Genomic DNA, 26,034 nt, shown 5'->3' on the forward strand with positions numbered 1-26,034 from the left:
AGAGGTGGGGCAATTTGCAGAAGCTACACAGCCAGAAGGGGCCGAGCTGGGATGGGAACTCAGGGGTGCCTGACCTTAATGCCCCGGGCTTCTGTGATTTTCATTTCACTCTCAGAGTGCCAGATGCTTAATATGATCCCCAGCTAGATGGGCAAACTGAGGCCAAAATGGGGGTACACAGGGAGTCAGGAGGAGAAGCAAGATGGGTTATTTTATTTATTCTTCGTACGTACTCAGGATATCCTGGGGAATAAAAGTGGGTACTACCGACAATTATTTTGGGACAAGAGACATAAATCTGGATGGATGGGAGTCCTATTTTCCAGAGATTTAGAAGAAAGAAGCATCCTGGGGCGCCTGGGTGGCTCAGTCGGTTGAGCCTCGGACCTCGCCTCAGGTCATGATCTCGCAATTCACGAGTTCAAGCCCCAAGTCGGGTTCTGTGCTGACAGCTGGGAGCCTGGCGCTTGCTGGGGATTCTGTGTCTCCCTATCTCTGCCCCCCCACCCAGCCTTGCTCTGCAGTCTCTCTCAAAAATAAATAAACATTTTTTTAATTAAAAAAAAAAAAAAAGAAGAAAGAAGCATCCTGCCTGAGCACCCCCCCCCCCCCCCGAGTTCACAGCTGAGCTGTGACAGCGCGTATTACCAGTTCCACGCAATGACCCTGACCGTGGAAGCGTGAAAGAGCATCCCGACTCCCCACCGGGCAACCTGCGGTGCCCCACCTGGTCGAACTTGCGCTGCTTCTTCTCCAGCGCGCTCACGAGCTGCCGCTGTTGTTCCAGGTCCACGGTGGCGTCGTCCAGCTCCTGCTGCAGCCGGCGACGGCCCCGCTCCAGCCGCTCCGCCGCCTCCGTCTTTTCCGCCAGGCGCTGGGTCAGGGCCTCGGCCTCGCGCGCCGCCCGCCGCCGCGCCTCCTCGCCGGCCTCCAGCGCGCCCGCTTCCTCCTCCTGGCGGCGCCGCCACTCGGAGAGCTGCGGGGAGGGGGCGGGGGGGGGGGCGGGTTGAGGAGGAGTGGGTGACAGGCATGGCTGCCCCATTTCCCGGACGAGGAGACTGAGGCCTGAAGAGGGAAAAGACTCGCCGCCCTGGGCTCTTCTGCCTTGGAGGAGGGTTGAGGTTGTGAGTTCTGCGAACCTCAGCTTCTTTAGGGGATTAAAATTGCTCCCACGGGGACCCAGAAGATGAATCAGACTTGGATTCTGCCCTGGGGAACCCCCACTCTGATGGGGGAGACTGAGCGTCAGGGTCAGGGTGGTGGAGGCTACGGTAGAACAGGCATGGGAGTCCACAGGAGGCATTTAGAATTTGCTCAGAACATTCCAGAGAGACTTCCTGGAGGCGGGGGCATCTGAGATGGGTCCCGAAGTATGCAGAGGAGTCTGCCAGTCGAAGAAGGACAGTTACAGGCACGCATTCATCACTCATTCACTCAGCGGGCCTGTCTCCAGGCCTCCCATACGTCAGGCTCCCACATGTTGGCCTGTGCCGAAGAGCGACATCGAATTCCCATAGGGTCCCCCTTTCAAGGAGCGCGCGGCCTGGTAGGGGAACCCGTGGGCAGAGAAAGTTGCAGCCGGAGGGGACTGGAATGGGGACAGGGAGGAAAAAGGGCGCGGGAGCTCTGAGTGGGGCGGTGAGGGACTTCCCGCCACAGGAGAGGCTGCCGTTAAGCCCTGAAGAGCGAAAAGGGCTTGTCGTGTGAGATGGGGAAGGAGGCGAGACGTGAACCCGGCAAATGCGGGGCTGAGGGGCGCGGGCCGTATCCCAGGGGCGCTGTCATCAGGGCAGAAGCAGGGGGCAGCTCTGTGGTAGAAGGACGGCGTGGAGGATGTGCTGGAAGGGGAGAAACTGGAGGCGGGGAGGCCTGCAGGGAGGCTCAGATGAGGATCCAGGTGTCAGAGGACGAGGCCCGAGCAGGGCCAGGGCTGTGCGGACACACAGCAGGGGTGAGACGGAGCCGGAGGGGCTCTGCACCGCCACTTTGAGGGCTGCGGGAGGGTCAGGGACGAGGAGGGGGGCCGCCGGGGGTGTGGCAGCCCCCCCAGGCCTCCGTCCAGGACTCTCACCTGGGCCTGGGCGGTCTGCAGCTCCCGGCCCGCCCGCTCCCTGGCGACGGCTTCCTCGTCCAGCTGCTCCCGCAGCCCCGCCACCTCGGCCTCCAGGCCTCGCACCCGGGACCCCAAGGCCAGCTTCGCCCTGGTCTCCTCTTGCAGCAGCTCCTGCACACGGAGGGCAGAGCGGAGGTCAGGTGAGGGCGGCGTGGGGAGGCGTGGGGGGCTGGGCGTGGGGGCAGGGCCGGCTCACCTGGGCATCGTGAAGCTGGGCCTCCGTGCTGCTCAGCTCCTTGCTCAGCCGGATGGCTCTGGATTCGGCCTCACTCAGGGCCCCAGACACGTTCTCCAGTTCAGCCTGCGGGGAAGGGGCACCTTCCAGTGGCGGCCTGCAGCCGGTGGCCCCGGCCGCTCCTCCCCCTCACATCCCTGCCACCCTGGGCCGGCGGGGACGTCAAGTGGGGCGGCTGCTGTGGAAAGCAGCCTGGCGGCTCCTCAAACGGTTACACGACAATTCCACTCCTAGGCACGTGCCCACGAGAACGGGGAACGTAGACCTCTGCGAAACCGCGTAGGGAACGTTCCGGGCGGCACCGTTCGCCGTGGCCCGAATCGTGGACACAACCCAAATGTCCACTGGCTGAGGCACGGGGGAACGAAATGGAGCGTCTCCGTACGACGGAAGGAACGAAGTACAAAGGAACAAAGCGCTGATAACGCGCTACAGCACGGGTGAACCTTGAGAGCATCACGCTGGGTGAAAGACGCCAGACCCAAAAGGACAAACGTCGTGTGATCCCACCGATACGAGACGCCCAGGACAGGGAATTTAAAGAGACAGAAAGGGGAATAGGGTTGTGTTTGGCGGCGGGGGTCGGGGGGGGAGGGGAGGTGGGGGGAACTGGGGGGTCGTGGAGCACAGTATCCTGCTAGCCTCCACTGCCTGCCCGGAGTCTCCTTCTCGAGAGGGAAAGACATGCCTTTTATTTAAGCTGATGGATTCCGGGATGCCTTTGTGATAGCAGCTTAATTTTTTACCCTAACCCCAACGCACTACTTTTAATTTGGACACTAAAAACTGTTATGATGTTTTCCCCTGGAGGAGTTGGACAATGACAATTCGCTCTTCCCTTCGTTCTTTCTGCTTCTTTGTATATTCTCAGTACCGCAAAAGTATCGGTCATTTAGTTAAAAAGCGTAGTAAGATTAAAATTTAAAAGTCCGCATTTCTTGGGGCGCCTGGGTGGCTCTGCCGGTTGAGTGTCCGACTTCAGCTCAGGTCGTGATCTCGCAGTTCATGGGTTCGAGCCCCGCGTCCATCGGGCTCTCTGCCGACAGCTCGGAGCCTGGAGCCTGTTTCAGATTCTGTGTCTCCCTCTCTCTCTTTCCCTCCCCCGCTTGTGCTCGGTCTCTCTCTCTCAAAAATAAGTAAACATTTTTCAAAAGGGCTGCATTTCTTTGAACAGTCACAGTATGATATTGTCCCCACACAGTTCCAAAAGTTCACGCTGGGCTTTTCTAATCAGAATACGGATTGTTTACGGCATCTAGGAGGGGGGGAGTCATGGTAGGGTTAAGAGGTACACGGTCTGGCATGCCTGGGTTTGAGTTTAGGCTCTGGGGGGGTCTTGGACAATCAGCTTCACCTCCCTGGGCCTCGGTTTCCTTGTGTGTAAAATGGGAACCATATTAGCACTTCCTTCAAAGGAGAAGTCGGGAAGATTTGGTGAAATACACAGGATATTCGGTACAGAGTATCTGCTCACCAAACACTAGCTACTCATGCGTGACTGTGTTGGAGGAGTTGGAAGGGACGACAGGGCTGCCGTGGAGCAAACCGAAGCCCAGAGAGGTGGCCCGGCTGCCCCGCTCCTCACCTGGGCTCGCTGCAGCTTCTCTGTAGCCTCTGCTCGCGCCCGCTCCCCGTCGCCGGCCCGGCCCTGCACCTCCTGCAGCTGGGACTCCAGGCGGCGCCTCCGCTGCTCGCCCTCCTGACGCGAGGTCTGCAGGCTGCTCAGCTCTGCCCGTAGCTCAGACACCTCGGCCTCCAGGGCCATCCGGGTCTTCTCCCACGTACCTTTGCTCTGGCAAGGGAGAGAGACCGGTGAAGATTTATGCTTCCTCCCTCCACCGGGCAAACTCCTGCTTCAGGGTCTTGGCGCTGGCTGATCCCTCTGCCTGGAACGCCTCACCGGTCCTTAAATCCCCCGACACCTTCCTGCCCCGGGGCCTTTGCACTGGCTGTTCCGGCTGCCTGGAACATGCTTCCCTGTGGCGCCGGATGGCTCACCCCCCACCTCCTTCGGTTTTCCACTCAGATGTATATTTTCCCCAGTATATATCATGAATGTGTCGATATTGTTCAGTCTTTGCCTCTCCCGCTAACATGTGAGCTCCACCACAGAGAGCAGTCTGATACACTACGGGGTCCCCAAGACCACCCCCAGAACATGGTATTTGCTCCACGTTTGCCGAATGAAACGAAACGAGAGCAAAATGGACACATGAGGAAACACGAGCTGGCCTGGAACCAGGAAGCCCCTCCTCTGCTCCTGGCTCCCCCTCCCCCAGCCCCTCAGAAGCCCCCTTTCCTGTCCCAACCCACCCTCCGGGCCTGTTCCAGCTGTTCGGCCAGCTCTCCCAGGGCCTGGCCGTGGCGCTGTCTCAGCTCCTGCACCGCCACTTCGTGAACACGCGTCTCCTCCTCCAGAGCCTTCTTCAACTCCGTCACCTCCTGCTCCCTCTTGGACCTTGCGTTGAAGGAGGCAAACAGGGAACAGCATTTCAGAAGAGAGGCAGGGCCTTTGGGGGAGTCCTCTTGACAGCTGGGGGTGTGCCTCCTTTGATTGTTTCCCTTCAAGGAGGAGGACCTCACTCTACATTCCCTAAGGGGTCTGGGTGGGAACCGTGGGAGGAGTGTGGCTTTGAGGGCGAACTCCTGCGCATCCTTCAAAACCCTACCCAAAAGGCCCTTTCTCAAAGGAAGTCTTCCTGGACTTCCTCCACAGACACGGTTTAGGGGCTTTCTCTTTCCACCCACAATGCCCTGTGCTGCTCCCTTAGAGCACACTTTGTTCTCGATTGGGTCCCTTTGCCAGAATCTGCCGGGCAGTTCCCGGCAAACCCCTGTGTCTGACTCATCTCCTTCCCCCAGCTTGGCCCAGACTAGAAGCAGAGCTGACGTCCCATAATCAACTGGTGGATGGCTAAACCCTTTACGTCCATGGAGGGCTCGCGCCCCAAGTCCTTCCCACCGCCCCTCGCCCCGCCCCTGCCCCTCACAGACCCCGGCTGTGCCACCCGCAGGGCAGCCCGGCCTCACCGGAGCTCCTGCTGCGCGTTGGTGGAGTCCAGCGTGTCCTCCAGCTCGCTCCGTAGCGCCTCCAGCTCCTCGCCCAGGTCCCTGCGCTGCTTCTCTGCCTTGGCCCTGGCTGCCCGCTCGGTCTCCAGGTCCTCCTGGGCCTCGGCCAGCCCTGCCTGCGCCTCCCGCAGGGATTTGAGCAGCTGGGCCCGGGCCCCGCCTTCCTCCTCCGCCCTGGGGGTGGACAGGGGCCACGGAGTTGGTACGGGGACAGGCAGAGGGCAGGGATGATTTCTGGGGGCGGGAGGGAGGCTTGGTGTGGATTTGGGGGCGGCCCCTCCCGGGGTGAAATCCCAGCTCAGCCCTTCGGCACATGCTCAGCACTCAGAGTCTCGGTTTTCTCAGCTGTAAGATGGGAATGACACCACGAGTAACCACAGGGACGCTTACCGAGCTCCTGCCACATATGACCCTTTGCTTTATCGTCTCATTTAATGACCACACCGAATGAGGAAACTGAGGTCCAGAGTGGGAAAATACTTGCCCAGGTCACACGGTCGGCGAGTGGCAGAGCTGACCCCAGCAGCCTGCCTCATGGCCCCCGTGAGACACGGCCTCTTGCAAAGAGAAGCCGAATGGAGGGGCAGCATGGACCGCGGGTGAAATCGCTCATGGGGCACCTGGGGGGCTCCCTCGTCAAGCATCTGACTTTGGCTCAGGTCATGATGTCATGGTTTTATGAGTTCGAGTCCCACATGGGGTGAGCTTGAGCCCCACTTCTCTCTCCCTCTCTTCTTCTCTCTGCCCCTCATGGGATTCTTTCTCTCTCCCTCTCTCTTCCTCTCTCTCTCTCTCTCTCTCTCTCTGCCTCTAGCTCACTGGTGCCCTCTCTCTCTCCCTCTCAAAAGAAAGAAAGAAAGAAAGAAAGAAAGAAAGAAAGAAAGAAAGAAAGAAATTACACATGGAGTCATGCAGCCCAGGGTTTGTATCCCCTGCTCGGCCACCTGCCCTGGTTAAGTGACAACCTCTCTGAGCTGCAGGCTCCTGGTCCGTAAGAGGACACGACACCCCACTTCACGGAGCTGCTGGGAGGATGGCAATAAAAATAACCATAAGAGCACAAAAGGCTACATGTTGTGTGCTTCCTCTTATGTGGAACAGGCAAGTCCCATGTGAACAGGAAGCAGACTGGTGCGGGGTCTGCAGGAGGGGGTCACGGGACGGGACTGCCTGACGGGTACTGGGCTTCCTTCTGGGGGAATGAACATGTTCTGGAACAATACAGAGGTGATGGTTGCACACAGTGTGAACCCACAAACGCCGCTGAATGGTACACTTCAAAACGGTCTTCTTATGGGGGCACTGGGCTGGCTCAGTCCGAGGAGCATGTGACTCTTGATCTCGGGGTCATGAGTTTGAGCCCAACAGCGGGTGTGGAGATTGTCTAAAAATAAAACCTTTTAGGAGCGTCTGGGTGGCTCAGTCCGTTGAGCATCTGACTTCGGCTCAGGTCATGATCTCACGGTTCTCGAGTTTGCGCCCCTCATTGGGCTCTGTGCTGACAGCTCGGATCCTGGAGCCTGCTTCGGGTTCTGTGTCTCCCTCTTTCTCTGCCCTTTACCTACTCACACTCTGTCTCTCTCTCTCTCTCAAAGATGAATAAACATAAAAAAAAAGTTTTTAAATAAAATCTTAAAAAAAAATAAAATGGTTACGTAAAATTACCCTCAATTAAAAAAAAAGAAAACATAACGAGAATGGGTAAATAAAATAAGGAAAAACAGTAACAGACACACTTCTTATTCTTATTTGATTCTTATTCTTATTTGATCCCCACACTAACCTTAGAAGAAATCACTCCCATTTAAAAAAAATTTTTTTTTTGTTTTAATTTAGTGAGAGAGAGCATGCGTGGGGGAGGGACAGAGGGAGGGAGAGAGAGAGAGAATCCCAAGCAGGCTCCGAGCTGTCGCACAGAGCCCCGCACAGGGCTTGAACTCACGAGCTGTAAGATCATGACCTGAGCTGAAATCAAGAGTCTGACACAACCGACTGAGTCACCCAGGCGCCTCCTGCAATCTCACCCATTCTACCCGACGAAGAAACCGAGGCCAGGGAGGCGATGCCCCAGGAGCGAGGTCAGGCGGGCAGAAGTGGGCGGGGCCCGAGCGTGAACCCGGGGGCCAGACGACGGTGCGCGCTCTTAACCACGCACACAACCTCGCGCATCGCTGATGGTGAGACACACGCTTTTCCCCACGTTTTAACGTCTCTGACCCTGAGCTGCACCGATAACCGAGGGCTCTGCGACGGCGTGAAGCACAGCGGGTAAAAGGCATTCGCAATACCGACCACGGAATCTGGCGCACAGTAGGTGCTCCCTGATTGCGAATGCCCGTGATTCTAATAATGCGATTCCTCTCGCGGCCACAGCACTTGTCGGATCAGGGCTGATCCTGTTTCGCGCCCGGACCCGGGCAAGTTACTAGACCGGCGGGGCCTCGGTCCGCCCTCTCCTTGACCAGGCGGCTTTGGGGCTCTCGCCAGGTCCAGTTTGCAGGAGGGGACACTGAGGCTCCGAGGGCGCGGGTGGAGGCTCCCCGGGGTGCCCGGCGCGCGTCCCCGCCCCCCGCACCTGGCCAGGGCGGCCTGCAGTTCCACTTCCTTTCGGCCCAGCTGGGCCCGCAGCTCCTCTGCGCGCTGCTGCTGCTCGGCCATCTGCTCCTGCAGCTCTGAGCTCTCCCCGTCCAGCCGCCGCTTCAGCTTCTCCAGCTCCTGGCGGCCCTTCTCCTCCTTCCGCAGGCGGTCTGGGGGCGGGAGTGGGGGGGTCATGCACCGGGGACGCCAGCCCCCAGCGCCCGGCGGCTCCCCGAGACCCGCGGCCCCGCCCCCGGCACTGGCCAGGGTGGGGGGAAGGCCACGGCAAGGCATCTCCCTCTGCGCCCCCCCCTTTCCAGCTTCCCAGACCCTGGGCCGGACCCCCAGGTGCCGTCCTCTCCTCCTCACCCCCAAGTGACGGCCCTGCTCCTGCTCAGTGCCTGTCTCTGCCCTGTCCTCCCCTCTCTGCCTCCGCAGCCTCCTCCTGCACCCTGTCCCTTCTGCTTCTGTGACTGAGTCCATAGCAAGGGGCAGAGAGCCCACCGTGTGTCTGAAACAGTGGGACGGTCAGAGAGAGAGGGTGATCCAAGACGCCAGGGAGAGAGCAAGAGAACGGCCCTCCAGAGTGACAGAAATAACCTAAGAGCTGGGAAGGCACCCAATCTGTCTCGAGCCATCTTTCCTGACCCCCATTTAACAGATTGGACCGCTGAGGCTCCATAGCGCAGGAGACTCACCCAACATCCACCCAGCCCCCCATAACGCAGGAGGCTCCCCCAACGTCCCCACCACCACCCCGGGCCACGGAGCGTGCACAGGCCCCCCCCCCCACACCCGGTGCAGGCCCCCGCGTCTTCCCGGGGGGCGGCGCTCACCCTCCATGTCCGCAATTGTGGCCTCGTATTTGAGTCGAAGCTTATTGAGGCTCTTGATCTTCTCCTCCTCCTCCGCCGCCTGCGACGAGAACTCGGCCAGACGCTCCTCCAGCAGCCTCCGCTCCTGAGGGACCGTGGGGAGTGTGGGGGCGGTCAGGACAGCCCCCCTCCACGCTCATCTCCACCCTTCCCTGAGCCTTCTGCTCCCAAACCCTTCCCTCCTCTCCCATCCCTCTTGGGTCCGCAGACCCGCCCACCCAGTAACCACCCAGTTAGTTCACACCCAGTTCAGACCCAGTAACCACCAGGTAGACGCCATGGTTCCATGCACCCCAGGCATTCATTGACCCGCCTCCCCACTCGTGGGCACTGAGGGTCCTTCCAATTCGTTTTTGCGACTGCAAACAACACTGCACGAACATCCTTGCAGGGCGGGCGCACTCCAGGGCCTCCTGGATCCATACCGCTCAGAGTATGGTTTGCGGGCCAGCGGCATCGGCACCGAACGGGAGCTTTTTGGAAATGCTGCATGTCAGGCTGCACCCCAGACCCACGGGATCAGAATCTGCATTTTAACAAGCTTTCCATGGGATTCCTGCACACGTTAGCATTTGAGAAGCACTTTTCAAACCGTGAGTGGTTCTGGAAACCAATGCAGTGTGTTCGCACTACCCTTAAAAAGAAAGAAATAGAGGGGCGCCTGGGTGGCTCAGTTGGTTGAGCGACCGACTTCGGCTGAGGTCATGATCTCGCCGCGTGTGTTCGAGCCCCGCATCGGGTTCTGGGCTGACGGCTCGGAGTCTGGAGCCTGCTTCGGATTCTGTGTCTCACTCTCTTTCTGTCCCTCCCCTGCTCGCACTCTCTCTCTCTCTCTCTCTCTCTCTCTTTCAAAATTAAATAAACATTAAAAAACTTAAAAGAAAAGAAAGAAATAGAACAGAGGAGAATAGAATAGCCATTGCACCAAAGGAACGTTCCAGAAAACCCCTGTGCGTCTTTGACCTCTCATCTCAGGCTTCATTGCGTCGAGGAAGGCTTCCCTGACTACCCCTAGAACAGTGGAGGGACCTTCATAGTCTTCTTTTCTAACAGTTTTTTTCATGTTTATTTATTTTTAAGAGAGAGAGCGAGAGAGCAAGTGGGGTAGGAATGGGGGGGGGGGAACAGAGGATCTGAAGAGGGGCTCTGCGCTGACAGCACAGAGCCCGACGTGGGGCTCGAACTCACCAACTGTGAGATCATGACCTGAGCTGAAGTCAGATGCTTAACGGATTGAGCGTAACCGCAGGCGTCCCTAACAGTTCATAACTGTGCACGATATGTGATTATATTTATTCCCTGTGGTGACTCATCTAGCATCCCTTTCCCCCATCTCCCTGTGAGGACATGAATGGTTTTCTAGTTTGTTCAATGCCATTGCCATATGCCCTGTGCCTAGCCGAGTCCTCGCTGTGACCGGTTAAAGGTGGCAGCAGATTCTTCGCCACGTCCCCACCCAGGGACAGAGTCTAATTTAAACCCAGTGAATCTGGGCTGAGCCTATGAGGGCTTTAAGTTCAGCGATCTGCAAACCACAGTGTGCAGGTCAAACAAATCTGGCCCACCACCTATTTTTATAAATAAAGTTTTATTGGGACACAGTCACGTTTGTTGGACAATGTACGATCTGCGGCTGCTTTCACGCTACAACAGCAGAAGTGAGTGCTTGTGACAGAAACACGGAGGCCTTCAGAGGGTGAAATAGTTGCTGTCTGGCCTTTTACAGGCAGTATTTGCCAGGCCAACCCCTGATCTATAGAATTCACACACGGTAGTTGCTCAATAAATACCTGCTTGGGCAAAGGTATGAAGAGAAAGGGTCAAAGGGAGACACAGCTGAGCCTGCGAGCCGGAGACCCCTAGAGGTGGGGAAGACGGAGAGAGAGACCCACGCGCCCCCAGTGCGCCCACCGCCTTCTGCCCTTGGGGGCTCACAGGCCACTGACCTTGCTCAGCTTGGCATTCTGATCTTCTAAGAGTACCAGATCTTCCTCAAATTTCTTCAGCTTGGCCTCCGTGGTCACCTTCTCCAGCTGCAGCTTCTGCCGCGCCCCTTCCTCTGCCTCAAGGTGGTTCTCCAGCTCCTGGAGGGGGCGTGGGGAGGAGAGATCAGGACCCAGGGGTTAGGGTGTGATGTGACGGCTAGAGTGGAGGGGACGGTCCCAAGACCCTAGGGCTTGTGGCTCAGACAGGTCCACACTCTGGGCGAGGCTGGGAAGGATCAAGCCTCTACTGGTCTTCCCGTTTTCATCCGTGAGCCCTGAGCCTTCACGGAGTACCCGGTGTGCGCCAGGCACCGTTCTAGGCACTGAGGGTAGATGAGAAATCTTTGTCCTTATGGAAATCACGTTCTTCTTCTTCTTTTTTTAAGTTTATTTATTTATTTATTTTTGAGAGAGACAGAGACGAGTGGGGGAAGAGCAGAGAGAGAGAGAGAGAGAGAGAGAGAATCTCAAGCAGGCTTCAAGCTGCCAGGGCAGAGCCTGATGCGGGGCTCGAACTCGTGAACCGCAAGGTCATGACTGGAGCGGAAACCGAGAGTCAGACGCTTAACTGACTGAGCCACCCAGGTGCCCCTGGAAATCACGTTCTTGTGTGTGCATGAAGACTATAAACCAGAAACATAATGAACACATCCTAGAGATGGGCACTGTCCCCTGTGGCACCGCCCAGGCACATGTGGCAACGTGTGGTATGAGACCAGAAATTAAGGTTGTGGGACAGCATGGATGGATGTCAAGGGCATTACGCCAAGTAACGTAAGTCAGAGAGAGAAAGACCACCATACGATCTCATTCGTATGTGGATCTAAAAAACAAGAACAAAAACTGACCTCACGGATACACAGAACAGGTGGGGTGGTTGCTGAGGGCGGAGTCTGGGGGAGGAAGAGCCAACGAAGGGGGTCAAAAGGTACGAACTTCTAGTTATAAAGTAAATAAGTTCTAGGGATGTAACACACAGCGTGACTGTAGTTCATGGTACTGTATTGTGTATTTGAGACTTGCTAAGATAGTAGATCTTTTTTTTTTAATGTTTGTTTATTTTTGACAGACAGCATGAGTGCCAGAGAGAGAGGGGGACAGAGGATCCGAAGGGGGCTCTGCACGGTCAGCCCAGAGCCCGACGTGGGGCTCGAACTCAAACCGTGAGATCGTGACCTGAGCGGAAGTCGGATGCTTAACTGACTGAGCCGCCCAGGTGCCCCTAACATACTAGATCTTAAAAGTTTTCACAACAAAGGGGCACCTAGGGGTGGCTCAATCAGTTAAGCGTCTGACTTCCACTCAGGCCACGATCTCACAGCACGTGAGTTCGAGCCCCGTGTCAGGTTCCGTGCTGACAGCTCAGAGCCTGGGGCCTGCTTCAGGTTCTGTGTCTCTGCCCCTCCCCCACTCACACTCCATCTCTCTCTCCTTCAAAACAAAATAAAAATTTTTTTAAAAAGTTCTCACACTGGAAAAAAAAATTTTTTGTTACTATGTAAGGTGCCAGGTATTAACTAGATGGTGATCGCTTTGCAACATACGTGAATACTGACTCAGCATGTCCTACACCTGAAGCTAATATTACGCTGTATGTCCGTGAAACCTCCACTTTTTATAAAAGGGTTCAGTATTACGGGCTGCCTCGCTATCTGGTCTTGGAAGGACCCGTAATGGTCTGACCACACGTCTTCCGCCCACCCACCCTCCCCTGGCCCCATAACCCTCCGTATCACGGGGACCGGGCACAGCGCTGGCTTGTGCCCTCTTGGTGGACTAATTATTCAAACAAACCAATCACATCCCCCTGCAGGAACCAGGGGTCACCTCCACCTCTCGTTATGACACAGCCTGCCTCCCACGGCCGTGGCCTATTCATTCTATGCCTGAGTCCAACTCCTCTGTGGCTCTCTGAGGGTGCGGTGTCTGCCTCCCGCAGGCTGTATTTAATAAACCGCTGTCTTATCTGTCCCGAGTCTCCCGAAATGTGGTCAGTATGACTGAGGAACTGCCTTTACCAGCTTATTTAAATGTTATTTCGTTTAAATTTAAAAGCAGACACTCAGTGAATCACTGGGAAAAAATTTTAAGTATGGAATAACTCGGGTACCTAAATCTACCTTTTCAAACAAAGAAGTCATAAAACATAAACGCAGGTGAAGTTTCACTGCCAGTGAAAACTTAGCATCTGAATCCAAAGGTACCGTAAGTGTAAAACACACACTGGGTTTTGAAGGGGAACAATGACAGGGCAGCCAGCCTGGGAATGCAGCAGCCTAGAGACAAACGGAGCCAGGAGAGGGACAGAGAAAGAGTTCAAAGGCTAGCAGCTGGATCCAGCCATGCCTGAAGCTTATGCATTCTGGAGTCTCCCATTATTGGAACCAAAAAAAGAGAGAGAGAATTTTTTTTTTTTTTGCTTAAGCCACTTTGAGTCGACTTTTCTGCAAATTCATGGTCCAAAGAGACAGGGGTTTGCACAAGCCAAGGTTGCCAGGGTAGACAGACGGGCACGGGGAGGGGCGACCTGTGGGCACGCAGAGGCCGACCTGTATATGCTGCTGCAGTCTCTTCTTCTCGGTTTGCAGCTGGCGGCTGCACTCCTCCTCCTCGCCCACGCGGGCCTCCAGCTCCGACACCACCAGCTCCAGCTCCTGCTTGCGGGCTGCCAGCCGCCCGCGCGTCTCCTCGGCCTCGGCACACAGCTCTGCCTCTGCCCGCAGTTGCTCTGCTAGGCGGGCGCGCTCCTCTTCCAGCTGCGGGCAGGGTGGGAGGTCAGCGCTCAGCAGGCACTGCTCCCAGGACAGTCTCGGGGGAGCACCGGGTCCCTCCTGCCTCCTGATTCGCTTTGCTCTTTTTTTTTTTAAGTTTATTTATTTTGAGAGAGAGAGACAGAGAGAGAGAGAGAGAGAGAGAGCACGAGCAGGGGAGGGGCAGAGTGAGAGGGAGAGAGAGGATCCCAAGGAAGCTCTACGCTGACAACGCAGAGCCCAGTGTGGGGCTCAAACTCACAAACCGTGAGATCATGACCGGAGCCGAAACCAAGAGTCAGAGGCTTAATCAACTGAGCCACCCAGGCACCCCTGCTTTGCTTTTTGATGCCTGGAGGGCCTTCCTCCAGGTCCCCATCGGGGGGTGACCTCCATCCCCCCCGGGGTCACCAGGTCAGACCCCCGGGGGCTGCCCTCTCCTTCACCTCCTCACAGCCCATCCGTCCCCAGCCCTGTACCCACTGTCCCAGGACTCTCTCTGCCCTGCCCCCTCCTCTCTGGCCCCGCGGCCCCACAAGCTTAGGCCTTACTTATCCTCTCCCAGTGGACTCTCTCCCCAGGCTCCTCCCCAGCCTCCCTGCCTCCAGTCTCTCCCTCTCCAGTCCACCCTCCAAACAGGCCCAGAGAGGCCTTTCTACCATCTCACATTTCATTTAACACTCCTACGCCTAGAAATTGAACCAAAGGAAATAATTCAGCAAACAGAAAAACACTCAAGAAGGGGTTCACTTCACCATCACTTAGAAGCCACCAGAAAAGCTGGAAACCATGAAAAGTTGGCCGCCTGCACACCCTAGCCCTGCCCCAAGGCCGACCCCTGCCCTGCCCCGACGCTGGAGCCAGGCCCCCTGAGCATCCGGGTTCCGCAGGAGCCAGTCCCCCACCCCATACCCTGGCTGCACCCCAGGGCCCTGCCTCCTGCACATCACAGCCCAACAGCACCCCGACGGTTTCCATTCAGCTCTGCCCTCACCCTCACCCCACAGCCCTCCGCGGCTCAGCTGGGAGCCCCGCCCCCAGGCCCTGGCTCCACCCACGGCCCCGCCCCCACGCCCTGGCTCCACCCGCGGCCCCGCCCCTTACCTGTGCCAGGCGGCCCTGGAGCTCGCCCACCTCGCGGGCGCTCTGCTGCTGCAGCTCCTGCACCTTCTGGAGCTCCTGGGCCCGCGCCTGCAGCACCTCATCCTGCCGCGTCACCTGCAGCAGCGGCTTCACCTGGGGGGAGGGGAGGGGAATGGCTGCTCCACTCGGCCCCGAACCGAGCAAGCAGGGCCCGCTTCCGGGTTCCAGTGGCGGCTCTGCCACCCGCCAGCTGTGTGGCCTCAGGCAGGCACAACAGTGTCCTCTGCCATCGGGGATGATAAGAGCCCCTGCCTCACAGGGTCTTTGCAATGGGTGTATGAGCTAACACTTGTGAAGCGCCTAGAACAGTCAGGGCCCCCCTCCCCACCAGGCAAGCAGCGCTACACGGGTCCCCTTCTCTGCTGAACCAACCCTGGGGTACAAGAGACATCGGGGGCTGCTGGTCTGTAGCGCAACGTTTCCCAAAGTGTGTTCCGAGTCCCAGGTCCAGGGTGAGAGACGCGCTTGACACTGTGTGATCCGGGGGGGCAGGACAGGTGCCACCCACACATGAACGACTAAAATGACAGGTTCACAGAACCACCCTCCTCCTTGTTAGTGGGAGCCACTCTGATCATTTCTTTTTTTTATTATTAAGTTTATTTATTTATTCTGAGAGAGAGAGAGAGAGAGAGCACAAGTGGAGGAGGGACAGAGAGGGAAGGAGAGTCCCAAGCAGGCTCCGCAGTGACAGTGTATAGCCCAATGCTGGCCTCGAACTCACGAACTGCGAGATCATGGCCTGAGGCAAGATCAAGAGTCGGACTCTTAAGGGGCAGAGCCACCCAGGCGCCCCCACTCTGATCATTTCTGTCCCACTGCTTTGTATCTGGTTCTTCTCCACTCTACCTGGTTCTTTAGTGTATCATATTCTTTTCTGTCCTAACCCATGGCATTTATCACGGCTGTAATTTTATACTCGTAATTTTTAAAAATCATTTTCTTTTTTTTAATGCTTACTCATTTTTAAATTTTTAAAATGTTTATTCGTTTTTTGAGAGAGAGCGAGAGACAGAGAGAGAGCAGGGGAGGGGCAGAGAGAGAGAGAGGGAGACACAGAATCCGAAGCGGGCTCCAGGCTCTGAGCCGTCAGCACAGAGCCCAACATGGGGCTCGAACCCATGAGCTGTGAGATCATGACCTGGAGCCAAAGTCAGACGTTTAACCAACTGAGCCACCCAGGCACCCCTATTTATTTATTTTTGAGAGAGAGAGAGAAAGAGCACAAGCAGGGGAGGGGCACAGAGAAAGGGAGAGGGAGGGAGGGAGGGAGAGAGAGAGAGAGAGAGAGAGAGAGAGAGAGAATCCCAAGCAGGCTGATGTGTAGTGGTGAGTTCTGGGGTGGTCACATGACTCCAGCCATCCAAGGGCGAGTCAAACTCTGGAGATCTGCGGTAAGAAAGGACCACGGTGGCCTAGCTGGTTGGGGGACAAGTCTCAATCTGCTGGTGGCCCCCACGTGGAAAAGTCTGCAGGAGATCATCACGGAGGAAAAGCCAACTGGGAGGCACAGGATGTCACATACCTGACATCTTTATTCGGGCCCTTGTGCAATAAAGGGTTGGCTCAGCAGGCCTGGGTTGTCCAAACCCTGCGCAAGAGTTTGAAAGGACTGGCCCCTGCCTGGCTCCTGGAAGATAATCTCCAAGCTCTTGGAATACTCTGACTGATAAGAGTGACTTTGTTACCTGGGGGTCTTGGGCCACATGGTATAAACTTGACCTCTGGAGGGGCTGGAGACTGGGTAACTAAGGTCAACCACACGGAGGGTCAGCCATGCCTATGAGACTCACCCCCCCAATCTCAACCCCGGACACTGAGGCTCGGGAGAGCTTTCCTGGTCGGCAACAGCCCATATGTGTGTCACACGTTGTTTCTGGAAGAATTAAGCACTGTCCACAGAGGACAACTGGAAGCTTGTGCCTGGTCTCTCCTGAGCTCTGTTCTGTGCACCTTTTCCCTTTGCTGACTTTAATCTCTTTCCTTTCACAGTAATAAACCGGAACCACGTGTGTGATAAATAGCTTCTCTAAGTCCTGTGAGTCCTTCCAGTGAATCACTGATTCTGGGGCGGGGGAGCCTTCGGGACCCCCCAACTCAGCCCTGGATCCTGAAGCTGTCCTGAATCTTTTATCTCTGCTGGTTTGAGTCAGATTTTTTTATTTTTGGTCACCTGCCACCCAAAGAATCCTGGCTAACAAAGGTTGGGCCGATGGATCCCATTTTACAGATACAGAAAGCCGAGGCCCAAACATAGAAGGCCACTTGGCCAAGCAGGCTTGGCCCCACGGTCCCGTCTCCTTGCTGCTCAGGCCACTTCCCCAGGTGCCCTCACCTTGATGAAGAGCCGCCACCACTGCCAGTGTCTCAGCTTGAGGTAAGCCGCGCAGTTCCGCTGCATGACCCTCAGGGCACTCTGCTGCTGCTGCCGCTTCTGGAAGGCTCTGGGTGGGGAGACGGCCAAGTGGGAGAGTGAAAGCTCGGCCCCTCCAGGCCCGTCCCCTTAGCAAGAGAGCAAAGCTCCCTTCAATTAGTCAACCATTATTTATTATTTTTTTTAATTTACTTTGAGACAGAGACAGCATAAAAAAATAAATGTTTTAAAATTTATTTTGAGGGAGGGGCAGACAGAGGGAGGGAGAGAATCCCGAGCGGGCTCCACGCTGCCAACGCAGAGCCTGGTGCGGAGCTTGAACTCACGAAGCCGCGAGATCATAACCTGAGCCGAAATCAAAAGTCGGATGCGTAACCGACTGAGCCACCCTGGCGTCCCCATTAGTCAACCATTATTAAGTGCCTACTGTATGCAAGCACCGTTCTCTCATTGGCAGATCTATGTACAGTTTGTCGGTCCTTCTGCCCTTGACTCTCTCTGCTGTCCCCGCCTCTCCGTCTGCACAGACAGGCCTCCTCTTCCCCCACCTGGACCCTTCCCCCAACCTCCCAGCCTCCAATCTCTCGCCTCCAGCCCATCCCCAACATGCCTCCCGAGGGATCTTTCGACACCCAGAGCTTACCCATCCCTTCTCTCTTCCTAGCCCTCCCACGGCTCCCCAGCATCCCTGGACAAGGCCCCCGCCCCACAGCCTGGCGTCTGGGGAGTCCCTTATTGTCTGATCCTCCCTCTGGGCCGTTTCAAGGGGGAAGGAGACTCCTGCAAACTTTTTGCGCTCCTGAAACACATCACGCTCTCATGTCACTGGGTCTCTGCACAAGCTGTCGCTCCTGCCTGGAGCACCTTTCCCGTCCTCATTCACCTGCCTGGTCATCCAGGGTGACCCGGAGCCATCCTGGCATACAGCTGGGTCTGCACACGGCACTTGTATGACCCCCGTCGAAGCGCATCCCACTCCAGACTGTGACGCTCTGTGCCCTGGTACGTCTCCCCCGCTCCAGACTGGGGTCCCCCGAGGCACTGGCCGGTAGGGTGACCGCCGTGACCCGGTTCGCCCGGGGCTTTCTTTGTTTTTGCACTGAAAATCACGCATCCTGGGGAACCTCCAGTCTCGGGCAAAGCAGGCTGGTCGGTCACCCTATGGCCAAGCCTAGATCTTCTCCGTGTCCCGAGCACCACTCTGCACTGGACCTGGCCTGTCGGGGCCCTCAGGGACCGCAGAACCGAAAAGCCCAGGTATCTGGTGACTCTATCCCTCTTTGTTTCTCAGCCCTTCTGCCCTGTTGGAGGCCCCGACACCTGGAGCCATCTGGTCAACCCCTCCCTGCCCCGGGAGATGGCGTGGTGCCCTACCTGCGAGCTAGGTAACCCCGGGCAGCTGCCTGGAAGGACACGATGATGTCTGTGACCTTCAGGTCCCGTTCCTCTTCCAGCTGGGCCAGGACCCCTGCCCGGAAGAAGATCTTGCTCTGTCCCACACGGTAGAGGTTGGGGTCCAGTTCTAGGGCCTGGATCTGTGAGGGGTGACGAAGAGGAGGGGCGATGGGGGGAGGTCCCGGACCCCCTCTTCCACCACCTGGGACCCCGCACGTGCACACATCCACACCTGCACCCCCAGGCAACGCCCCTCACTCACCATCTTCTCGCAGGCCTGTTTCCCATCCATAAAGCCCTTGGGGATGGCATTGGGCGTCAGGATCTCGTACCTGTGGGGGGCGGGGGGGCGTTACAGACAGGTGTCAATGAACTCCCGACAGCGATAACAACAGGGACAGTAAGAAAAGCCAACATTACGTTTACGGAGCAGCACCCACGGGGCGGAGGCGTTACCACCGACAGCACTGGCAGTAAGAGCGCCACCTGGTGGACACCCGCCACGTGCTGATCGGGAGGGTTTCACCGCCCGACCAGCGGATCTCCCCGGGCGACTGCGAATAACAAACAGCTTGCTGCTTTGGAATATGTGTTGTTTGTCAGGCCCTGAGCTAAGTGCCCTACTGCACGGTCTTCCCAACTGCTAAGTGGGAACTTAGCAACTGAGAATAAAGCAGGATACGTTTCATAAACACATTCATGTCTGTCTTCAGAGCCCTTCCCCTGCTGTGCCCTTCCCTGGATCTCAATATTTCGTTAAAAAAAAAAAAAATACACATTATATATACAATATGTATACACATAAACGTATATCATGGACATAATGTATGTTATATATATATATATATATATATATATATATATTTTTTTTTTTTTTTTTTTAAGTTTATTTATTTTTTGAGAGAGAGAAAGCAGGGGAGGGGCAGAAAGACAGGGAGAGAGAGAACCCAAGCAGGCTCCGCGCTGCGCGGAGCCCAACGGGGAGCTCGATCTCACGACGGTGAGGTCGTGACCTGAACCGAAACCAAGGGTCAGATGCTTAACCTGCTGAGCCACGCAGGCACCCTGAGGAACGAGGGTTTTTCACTGTATTTAAGTGGAATTTAAATTTGAAAACTGAAGCAGTGTAGGGGCGCCCGGGGGGCTCAGTTGGTTGTCCACCTCCTGGTTTTGGCTCAGGTCACGATCTCACGGTTCGTGAGCTCTAGACCCGCCTGGGCGCTGACGCTGCGGAAGCTGCTTGGGATTCTGTCTCTTCCTCTCTCTGGCCTTCGCCTGCTTGCACGCACTCTCTCTCTCAAAACAAATTATGAAAATTAAAAAAAAAAAAAAAAGCTGAAGCGGCGTAAAATATTTTTCTGTTAAACGCAACTTCACTGTTTTGCTAGGACTACATTTCAGAGCATCCGAACTTAAGGCACACTCCGGCTTTCGCAGACTTGGTAGAAAAAAAAAGAATGCACAGTATTTCACTACCACGTTTTTATATTGATTCATGTTAAAATTATCTAGTACCTTAGATGTAACCGGACTAAATAAAATATCTTGGTAACATTAATTTCACCTGTTTCTTTTTACTATTAGAAATATCGCTACTGGATAATTTTAAATTGTAGAGAAGCCTCACATTCTGCTCTTTGTAATGGTGCTGCTGTATACAGCTTGTGTGAAGTGTAATTTATGTTACAATATTTACTGTATTCTTTTTTCTTTAGAGAGAGAGTGAGCTGGGGAGAGGGGTAGACAAGGGGCGGGGGAGGGAGGGAGGCAGAGAGAATCTGAGGCGGGCTCCGCACTGTCAGCACAGAGCCTCCCTCAGGGCTGGATGTCACCAGCCCTGAGATCATGACCTGAGGGGAAACCAAGAAGTATCTGACGCATAACGGACTGGGCCACCCAGGCGCCCCTGGATTACTGGCTTCTTACACGCCAATATTTTCTGTTCTGTCCCATTCTATTGCATTTGTAAAGAAATGCAGATTGCCCCGCGCCGATGGCAACATGGCAACGTATCATAAGGATTGCAACTTAACATAAGGCTCTATGCTTTTAGGGAAGGCACTGGTGGGAGGGGGGTACTGCTCTCCCATTCCACGGAGGAGAAAGCTGAGAACAGGAACCAGAGGAACTTGCCCGGAGTCCCCAGGCTCAGAAGTAGCCGGTAGGGGGGGTGTGGGTGCAGACACGGTGGCCTCCAGACCCGAACCCCGCCCCACGGCCACCCCATCGCACTCACCGCTGCCGGAACTCCTGGAAGAGGATGCGGTTGGGGAAGCCCTGGCGGCAGATGCGGATGCCCTCCAGGACCCCATTGCAGCGCAGCTGGTCCAGCACCAGCCGAGGCTCCAGCTTCCCGGCCTGCGGAGAGCGGACACGGACACGCGGCGTCGGCGTCGGCCACACGGGGGCGCCACTCGCGGGCCCGCAGCCGTCGGGGGACACGGGGGGGGGGGGGGGGGGGGCCCGCCCCGGGGGGGGGGGGCCCACGACGCCGGCTCGGAAACGATTGGCGATTTCATATGGTTCAACCTAGAATGTACTGAGCACCTACGCGTGCCGGTTTAGAAATGCCTGCTTGGGGGGGGGGGGGTCTCGACCAGCGGGAGAGGCCGACGATAAATGAGGTCAGGAAATCAATCCCTACTCAGCATGGGGGAAAAATAAAACGTTAAGTGCTAAGGAGAAAAGAGCAGCGCGGAGAGGGCGGGCGGGGAGTGGTGAATTTGCCCGGAGCATAGTTGGGGACCGGCCTCCCCAGGAAGGCGAGGAGTTGAATAAAACCCATACATCAGGGGCGCAGTCGGTTGAGCATCCCGCACTTTGATTTCCACTCATGATCTCATGGTTCCTGGGATCCAACCCCACCTGGGCTCTGAGACGACAGGGCAGCCCCTGCCTGGGATTCTCTCTCGCAATCTCAACCTCTCTCTCAATCTCTCTCTCAATCTCTCTCTCTCTCTCTCTCTCTCTCTCTCTCTCTCTCTCTCTCCATGCCCCTCCCCCTCAAAATAAATAAACATTAAAAAAAAAGCCTTACATCATTATTTGGGGGTAGCTAACTTTTGTTGCTTTGTCTTTCCTTTTTTTTAATTGCTTCTAGAAAATCTAAACCATTTGAAAATTCGAACTCTACATTCTATTTTTATTTTTTATTTCTTTGTTTTCGAGAGAGAGCGCAAGTGAGCAGGGGAGAGGGGCAGAGGGAGACAGAGAGAGAATCCCAGGCGGGCTTCACACTCAGCATGGAGCCCGACGTGGGGCTTGATCCCACAACCGCAGGATCATTCTTGTTGAAAGCAAGGGTCAGACGCTCAACCGACTGAGCCCCCCGGGGAACCCCCAAACTCTACATTCTAAAAGAGAACTCTTGCCTTGCTTTGCCCAGGCCCCCAGAGCGAGCCACAGAGTTCCCAGTTTCTTATAGAACCTTCTAGATCAGCTGTTCTCAACTCTGGCTATACGCTGGCACTCTCTGGGAAGCTTACCAAAAAAATCGCCAAAAAAAATTAAAAAAACGAATGTCCTGGCTACAGCACAGGGTAGAATCTGGATCTCTGGGGGGGGGGGGGGGGGGGGGGGTTATGAATTAAACCATAAGAATCGTCATTCTGGATCTTTTTCTAGGGCCATCTAAGCAGCCTATATATCTAATATTTGTGCATCCGTCAAACATTTATTGAATATCCACTGTGCGCCAAGCACTGCTCTAGGCACTGGGGACTCAACAGTGAAAAAGGAGGTAAAAGCCTCTGCCCTCAGACTGCTTAAGTTCTGGAAAAAGGCAGTTTCTCTTTATTACTACGTGTCCCCTATTCCTTGGCAATAGGCTGCACTCCCGTGGGAGACAGCTCTGTCTCCTCTGCTGCTCTCGGTCCGTGACTGGCTAGGGCTAGCCCACCCTGGCTCCACGCACGGTCATGTGACCCAGGGCTGATCAATCACAGTGAGCGGCTCAGGAGTGAGCGCAAGACCCGTCTTGGACCCATGAGGCCACGGGACAAGAGACCCTCTTTCTCCTCCAGGGTTGCTGAACTAGGAGAACGAAAGTTTGGAGCTACTGGGGGCTGCCTTGCCGTCCCGAGGGGAGTAAGAGAAGGAAAGAAAGAGAATGAGATTGCTTCAGAGTGAAGACCACGCAGAGCCAAGCAAGGGATAAATCCCTGACATCACGGTTGGAGCACCTAGATCCAGCTGTCACTGAACCCAACCTTGGGATTTCAATTAGGTAGTTTATACATCCTCATGTGTGCTTAAGCCATCTTAGTTGACTATCTCACAATCAAAACAGCCCCAAGGAAATAGCTGGAAAGACCCGGAAGTTGAAAATGATACAGTGGACGGTCTCACATTAATACTTTGTTCTCTTCGTGCCTCCCTCCAGCCCCTCCTTTGACAAACTATTTGGCAGGCTGGGGGGGGGGGGGGGGGGAGGTGGATTACATTAAAAGGGACCGAGAAAACACGTAAATATACAGTATGTTGTAGGAACCCAATTTCTCACTGTCTCACACACACACACACACACACACACACACACACACACACACACAGGTACAAATTTGCATGAGGAAAAAGAGACCCTGAACTCTGTGATGTTGAACAAGAACATGACATACTGGTGTGAACTCAGAGTTCCATATGTAAGGATGCTTATATAAGGAAATATAGATGTAAATGTTTATATCCAGGGGTGCCTGGTGGGCTCAGTTGGCAGAACGTGCAACTGTTGATCTCGGCGTCATGAGTTCGAGCCCCACGTTGGGGGCAGAGTTTACTGAAAAAAATGTGCGTATATCGGGGCGCCTGGGTGACTCGGTCGGTTGTGTCCGACTTGCGTGCTGACAGCTCAGAGCCTGGATTCTGTGTCTCCCTTCTCTATCTCTCTCTCAAGAATAAACATGAAGGGGCACGTGGGTGGCTCAGTCCGTTAAGCGTCCGACTTCAGCTCAGGTCCTGATCTCTCGGTCCGTAGTTCGAGCCCCGCGTCGGGCTCTGTGCTGACAGCTCGGAGCCTGGAGCCTGTTTCGGATTCTGTGTCTCCCTCTCTCTCTGCCCCTCCCCTGCTCTCTCTGTCTCAGAAAATAAACACTTAAAAGTTTTTTTATGTGTGTATATATATACAGAGTCATCGTAGACTCTAAGCACCATTCACTAAAAAGAACCAGGTCCCCTCGGAGAAATGGGTGACTCTATGTACTATGTATTTCACCAAATATAAGCCACCTTCAATTGCCAATTGCTGTTATACCACCAAGAAAGAAAAACTCCTATCAATTAACCTCTGCCAGGCTACTGATTGTAAACCACATCCCCAATTTCAGAGATGCTAAAGTGTGAGAAATAAATGTGTCTTAGATTCAATAAAATAACAGTATTTGCAGACAGGAGATACACACATACACACACACACACACACACACACACACACACACACACACACCCAGTAACTACAGTTCCTAGTTTCTGAGGACAGAACCTCATTTGTGTTCTTTTTTTTTTTTTTTAAGTTTACTTATTTATTTTGATAGAGAGAGAGAAAGTGAGAGCAGGACAGGGGTAGAGAGAGAGGGAGAGAGAGAATCCCAAGCAGCCTCTGCCCTGTCAGTGTAGAGCCGGATGCGGGGCCTGAACTCACGAACCACAAGATCCTGACCTGAGCCGAAGCTGGATGCTTAACCAACTGAGCCACCGAGGCACCCCTCATTTTGTGTTCTCGTTTTCCACTCATGTTGACCCCTCCCTGCAGGGCCCCTTCCCTGATTTTCCTAACAAGAAAACCTTTGGGTGGCCTACGAAGCCAGGCATGGTCTCCCCACACCTCCGTGACGTCCCCAGCCCCAAAAGCCTGCTTTCCATCCCTTGTACCTTTCATGCCTCAACCTCCCACCAGGCTTTTGCACAAGCTCATCCCATCTCAGTCACCACCTCCTCCAGGGAGGCTTCCCTGACTTCACCTTAGGTGATACTTACTTCCCCTACAAATTCAACTGGCCATTTATCGTGAGTGGTCAGTCGAGTGTCTGGGCTCCCCATTAGATTGTGAGAATAGGGGTTGGCTGCGCTTTTCTCTCTCCAGTATCCCCAGTACCCTGCACTTAGTAGGTGCTCAATAAAATTTAAGTCCCACTGAAGAATGAATTTTCCCAACAGAGCACTGAGCCTGGGAGGGAAAGGAATTTGCTCAAGGTCACACAGCCAGTCGGAGGCGAGCCTGGGACCAGACGTGGCTCCAACCGGGTTCAGTGGCCTCGCCTTTACCCAATGCCAGCGCTGCCCCCGCCCCGTCCCCAGGCCGGTCACTCACCCTCTTCTCATGGTTGGGGATGATACAGCGGACGAAGCTGGGGTTGGTGTTGCTGAGTGTGGCCATGAGGCGGCTCAGGGACTCCTTGTAGAGCTGTCCCACTGTTCGGAACATGCCCCGGCGGGGGCGGCCGCCGGGTGGGCCATCCCCAAGGCTGCTCACCTGCTCCAGCCCCACGATGCCCTCCACTACGGGGAGAGGAAACAGATGTAGAGAAAGAAGCGGGTCAGGGGTCAGTTTTAGGTGCACTGTTTTAAGTCCAAGTTCAAGGGTCTTGTCATTTATAGGACCTGGCACTTTACATATGAAACACCGGTAAGGTAGGTATTTGCAGCCCCGTTGGACTGAGGTGTAAACTCAGAAAGGTGGAAGTCTGTGCCTAAGGTCACACAGCTGAGAAAGCGCAGATCTAGGATTCGAACCCAGGCAGCGAGAGTCCACTGGAAACCTGGCCTCTGACCACTCTTCTTCTCGAGGAACGATCTCCACTGTTCCTTATCAAAAAGTGGTCATGACAACGGCATATGCTAACTTGGCACGTCCTCTCTATCAGGCCCCACTCGAAGCGCTTTATAAATACCTTCTCGTTTATAAGCCTGTAAGAATCGTTCCCATTTTACAGGCGAGGAAACCGAGGCACAGAGAGGGAAACAGCGCACTCAGTATGGCTGCAGTTTTAGGAACTTAACACGATGTCCCACTGAGGACGTAATAAAGCCCAGCTTTTCTGTGCGATATTTAAAAGCACACAGACTGCCTCCGCGTGAACCATTTTTCCAAAAAGGCCTGATTTCATGGTGACGCTTCTCTCTTTTGTCCTTTGGTGGCGTCGCTTCAGCTAGTGAGAAATCCCCCTCCTTCATCTCGAATTCTGTGGGGTTTTTTAATGTTTATTTTTATTTTTATTTTTGAGAGAGAGAGAGAGAGAGAGTGAGTGGGGCATGGACAGAGAGAGAGGGAGACCCAGAATCCGAAGCAGGCGCCAGGCTCCAAGCTGCCAGCACAGAGCCCAACGCGGGGCCTGAACCCCGCGAGATTTGGCCTGAGCCAAAGTCGGATGCTTAGCCGACTGAGTCACCCATGTGCCCCTCGAATTCTGTTTGAAGTCACGCCTCCTTTCTCAGGGACCTGCGGCGGGGGCAGACTCTGATGCCCTGCAGTTCTCAGTAATGAGGGTCATCAGGGGTCAACCAGATAATCTTCGCTTAGGGCAG

At 55.2% G+C, this 26,034-nt stretch overlaps 1 protein-coding gene across 6 annotated transcripts in view; it reads right to left on the bottom strand.

Moving 5' to 3' along the window:
- MYH14 (myosin heavy chain 14) overlaps positions 1-26,034 on the bottom strand; it is a 103,217-nt gene that overhangs the window by 23,394 nt on the left and 53,789 nt on the right. For all 6 annotated transcript variants that reach the window (XM_078439440.2, XM_078439439.2, XM_078439443.2 and 3 more), the window contains 16 exons: positions 24,821-25,008; positions 20,753-20,874; positions 18,779-18,848; positions 18,496-18,656; positions 17,083-17,191; positions 14,709-14,840; positions 13,404-13,610; positions 10,816-10,953; positions 8,831-8,954; positions 7,993-8,164; positions 5,379-5,591; positions 4,662-4,806; positions 3,934-4,140; positions 2,310-2,414; positions 2,072-2,224; positions 728-976 (listed from right to left, as the gene is read on the bottom strand). In XM_078439440.2, coding sequence (XP_078295566.2) covers positions 728-976; positions 2,072-2,224; positions 2,310-2,414; positions 3,934-4,140; positions 4,662-4,806; positions 5,379-5,591; positions 7,993-8,164; positions 8,831-8,954; positions 10,816-10,953; positions 13,404-13,610; positions 14,709-14,840; positions 17,083-17,191; positions 18,496-18,656; positions 18,779-18,848; positions 20,753-20,874; positions 24,821-25,008 — 2,495 coding nt within the window. The remainder of the gene's footprint in view (positions 1-727; positions 977-2,071; positions 2,225-2,309; positions 2,415-3,933; positions 4,141-4,661; positions 4,807-5,378; positions 5,592-7,992; positions 8,165-8,830; positions 8,955-10,815; positions 10,954-13,403; positions 13,611-14,708; positions 14,841-17,082; positions 17,192-18,495; positions 18,657-18,778; positions 18,849-20,752; positions 20,875-24,820; positions 25,009-26,034) is intronic.

The sequence above is a fragment of the Panthera onca genome, chromosome E2 (assembly GCF_046562875.1).
Source record: "Panthera onca isolate mPanOnc1 chromosome E2, mPanOnc1 haplotype 2, whole genome shotgun sequence".
Taxonomy (NCBI): domain Eukaryota; kingdom Metazoa; phylum Chordata; class Mammalia; order Carnivora; family Felidae; genus Panthera; species Panthera onca.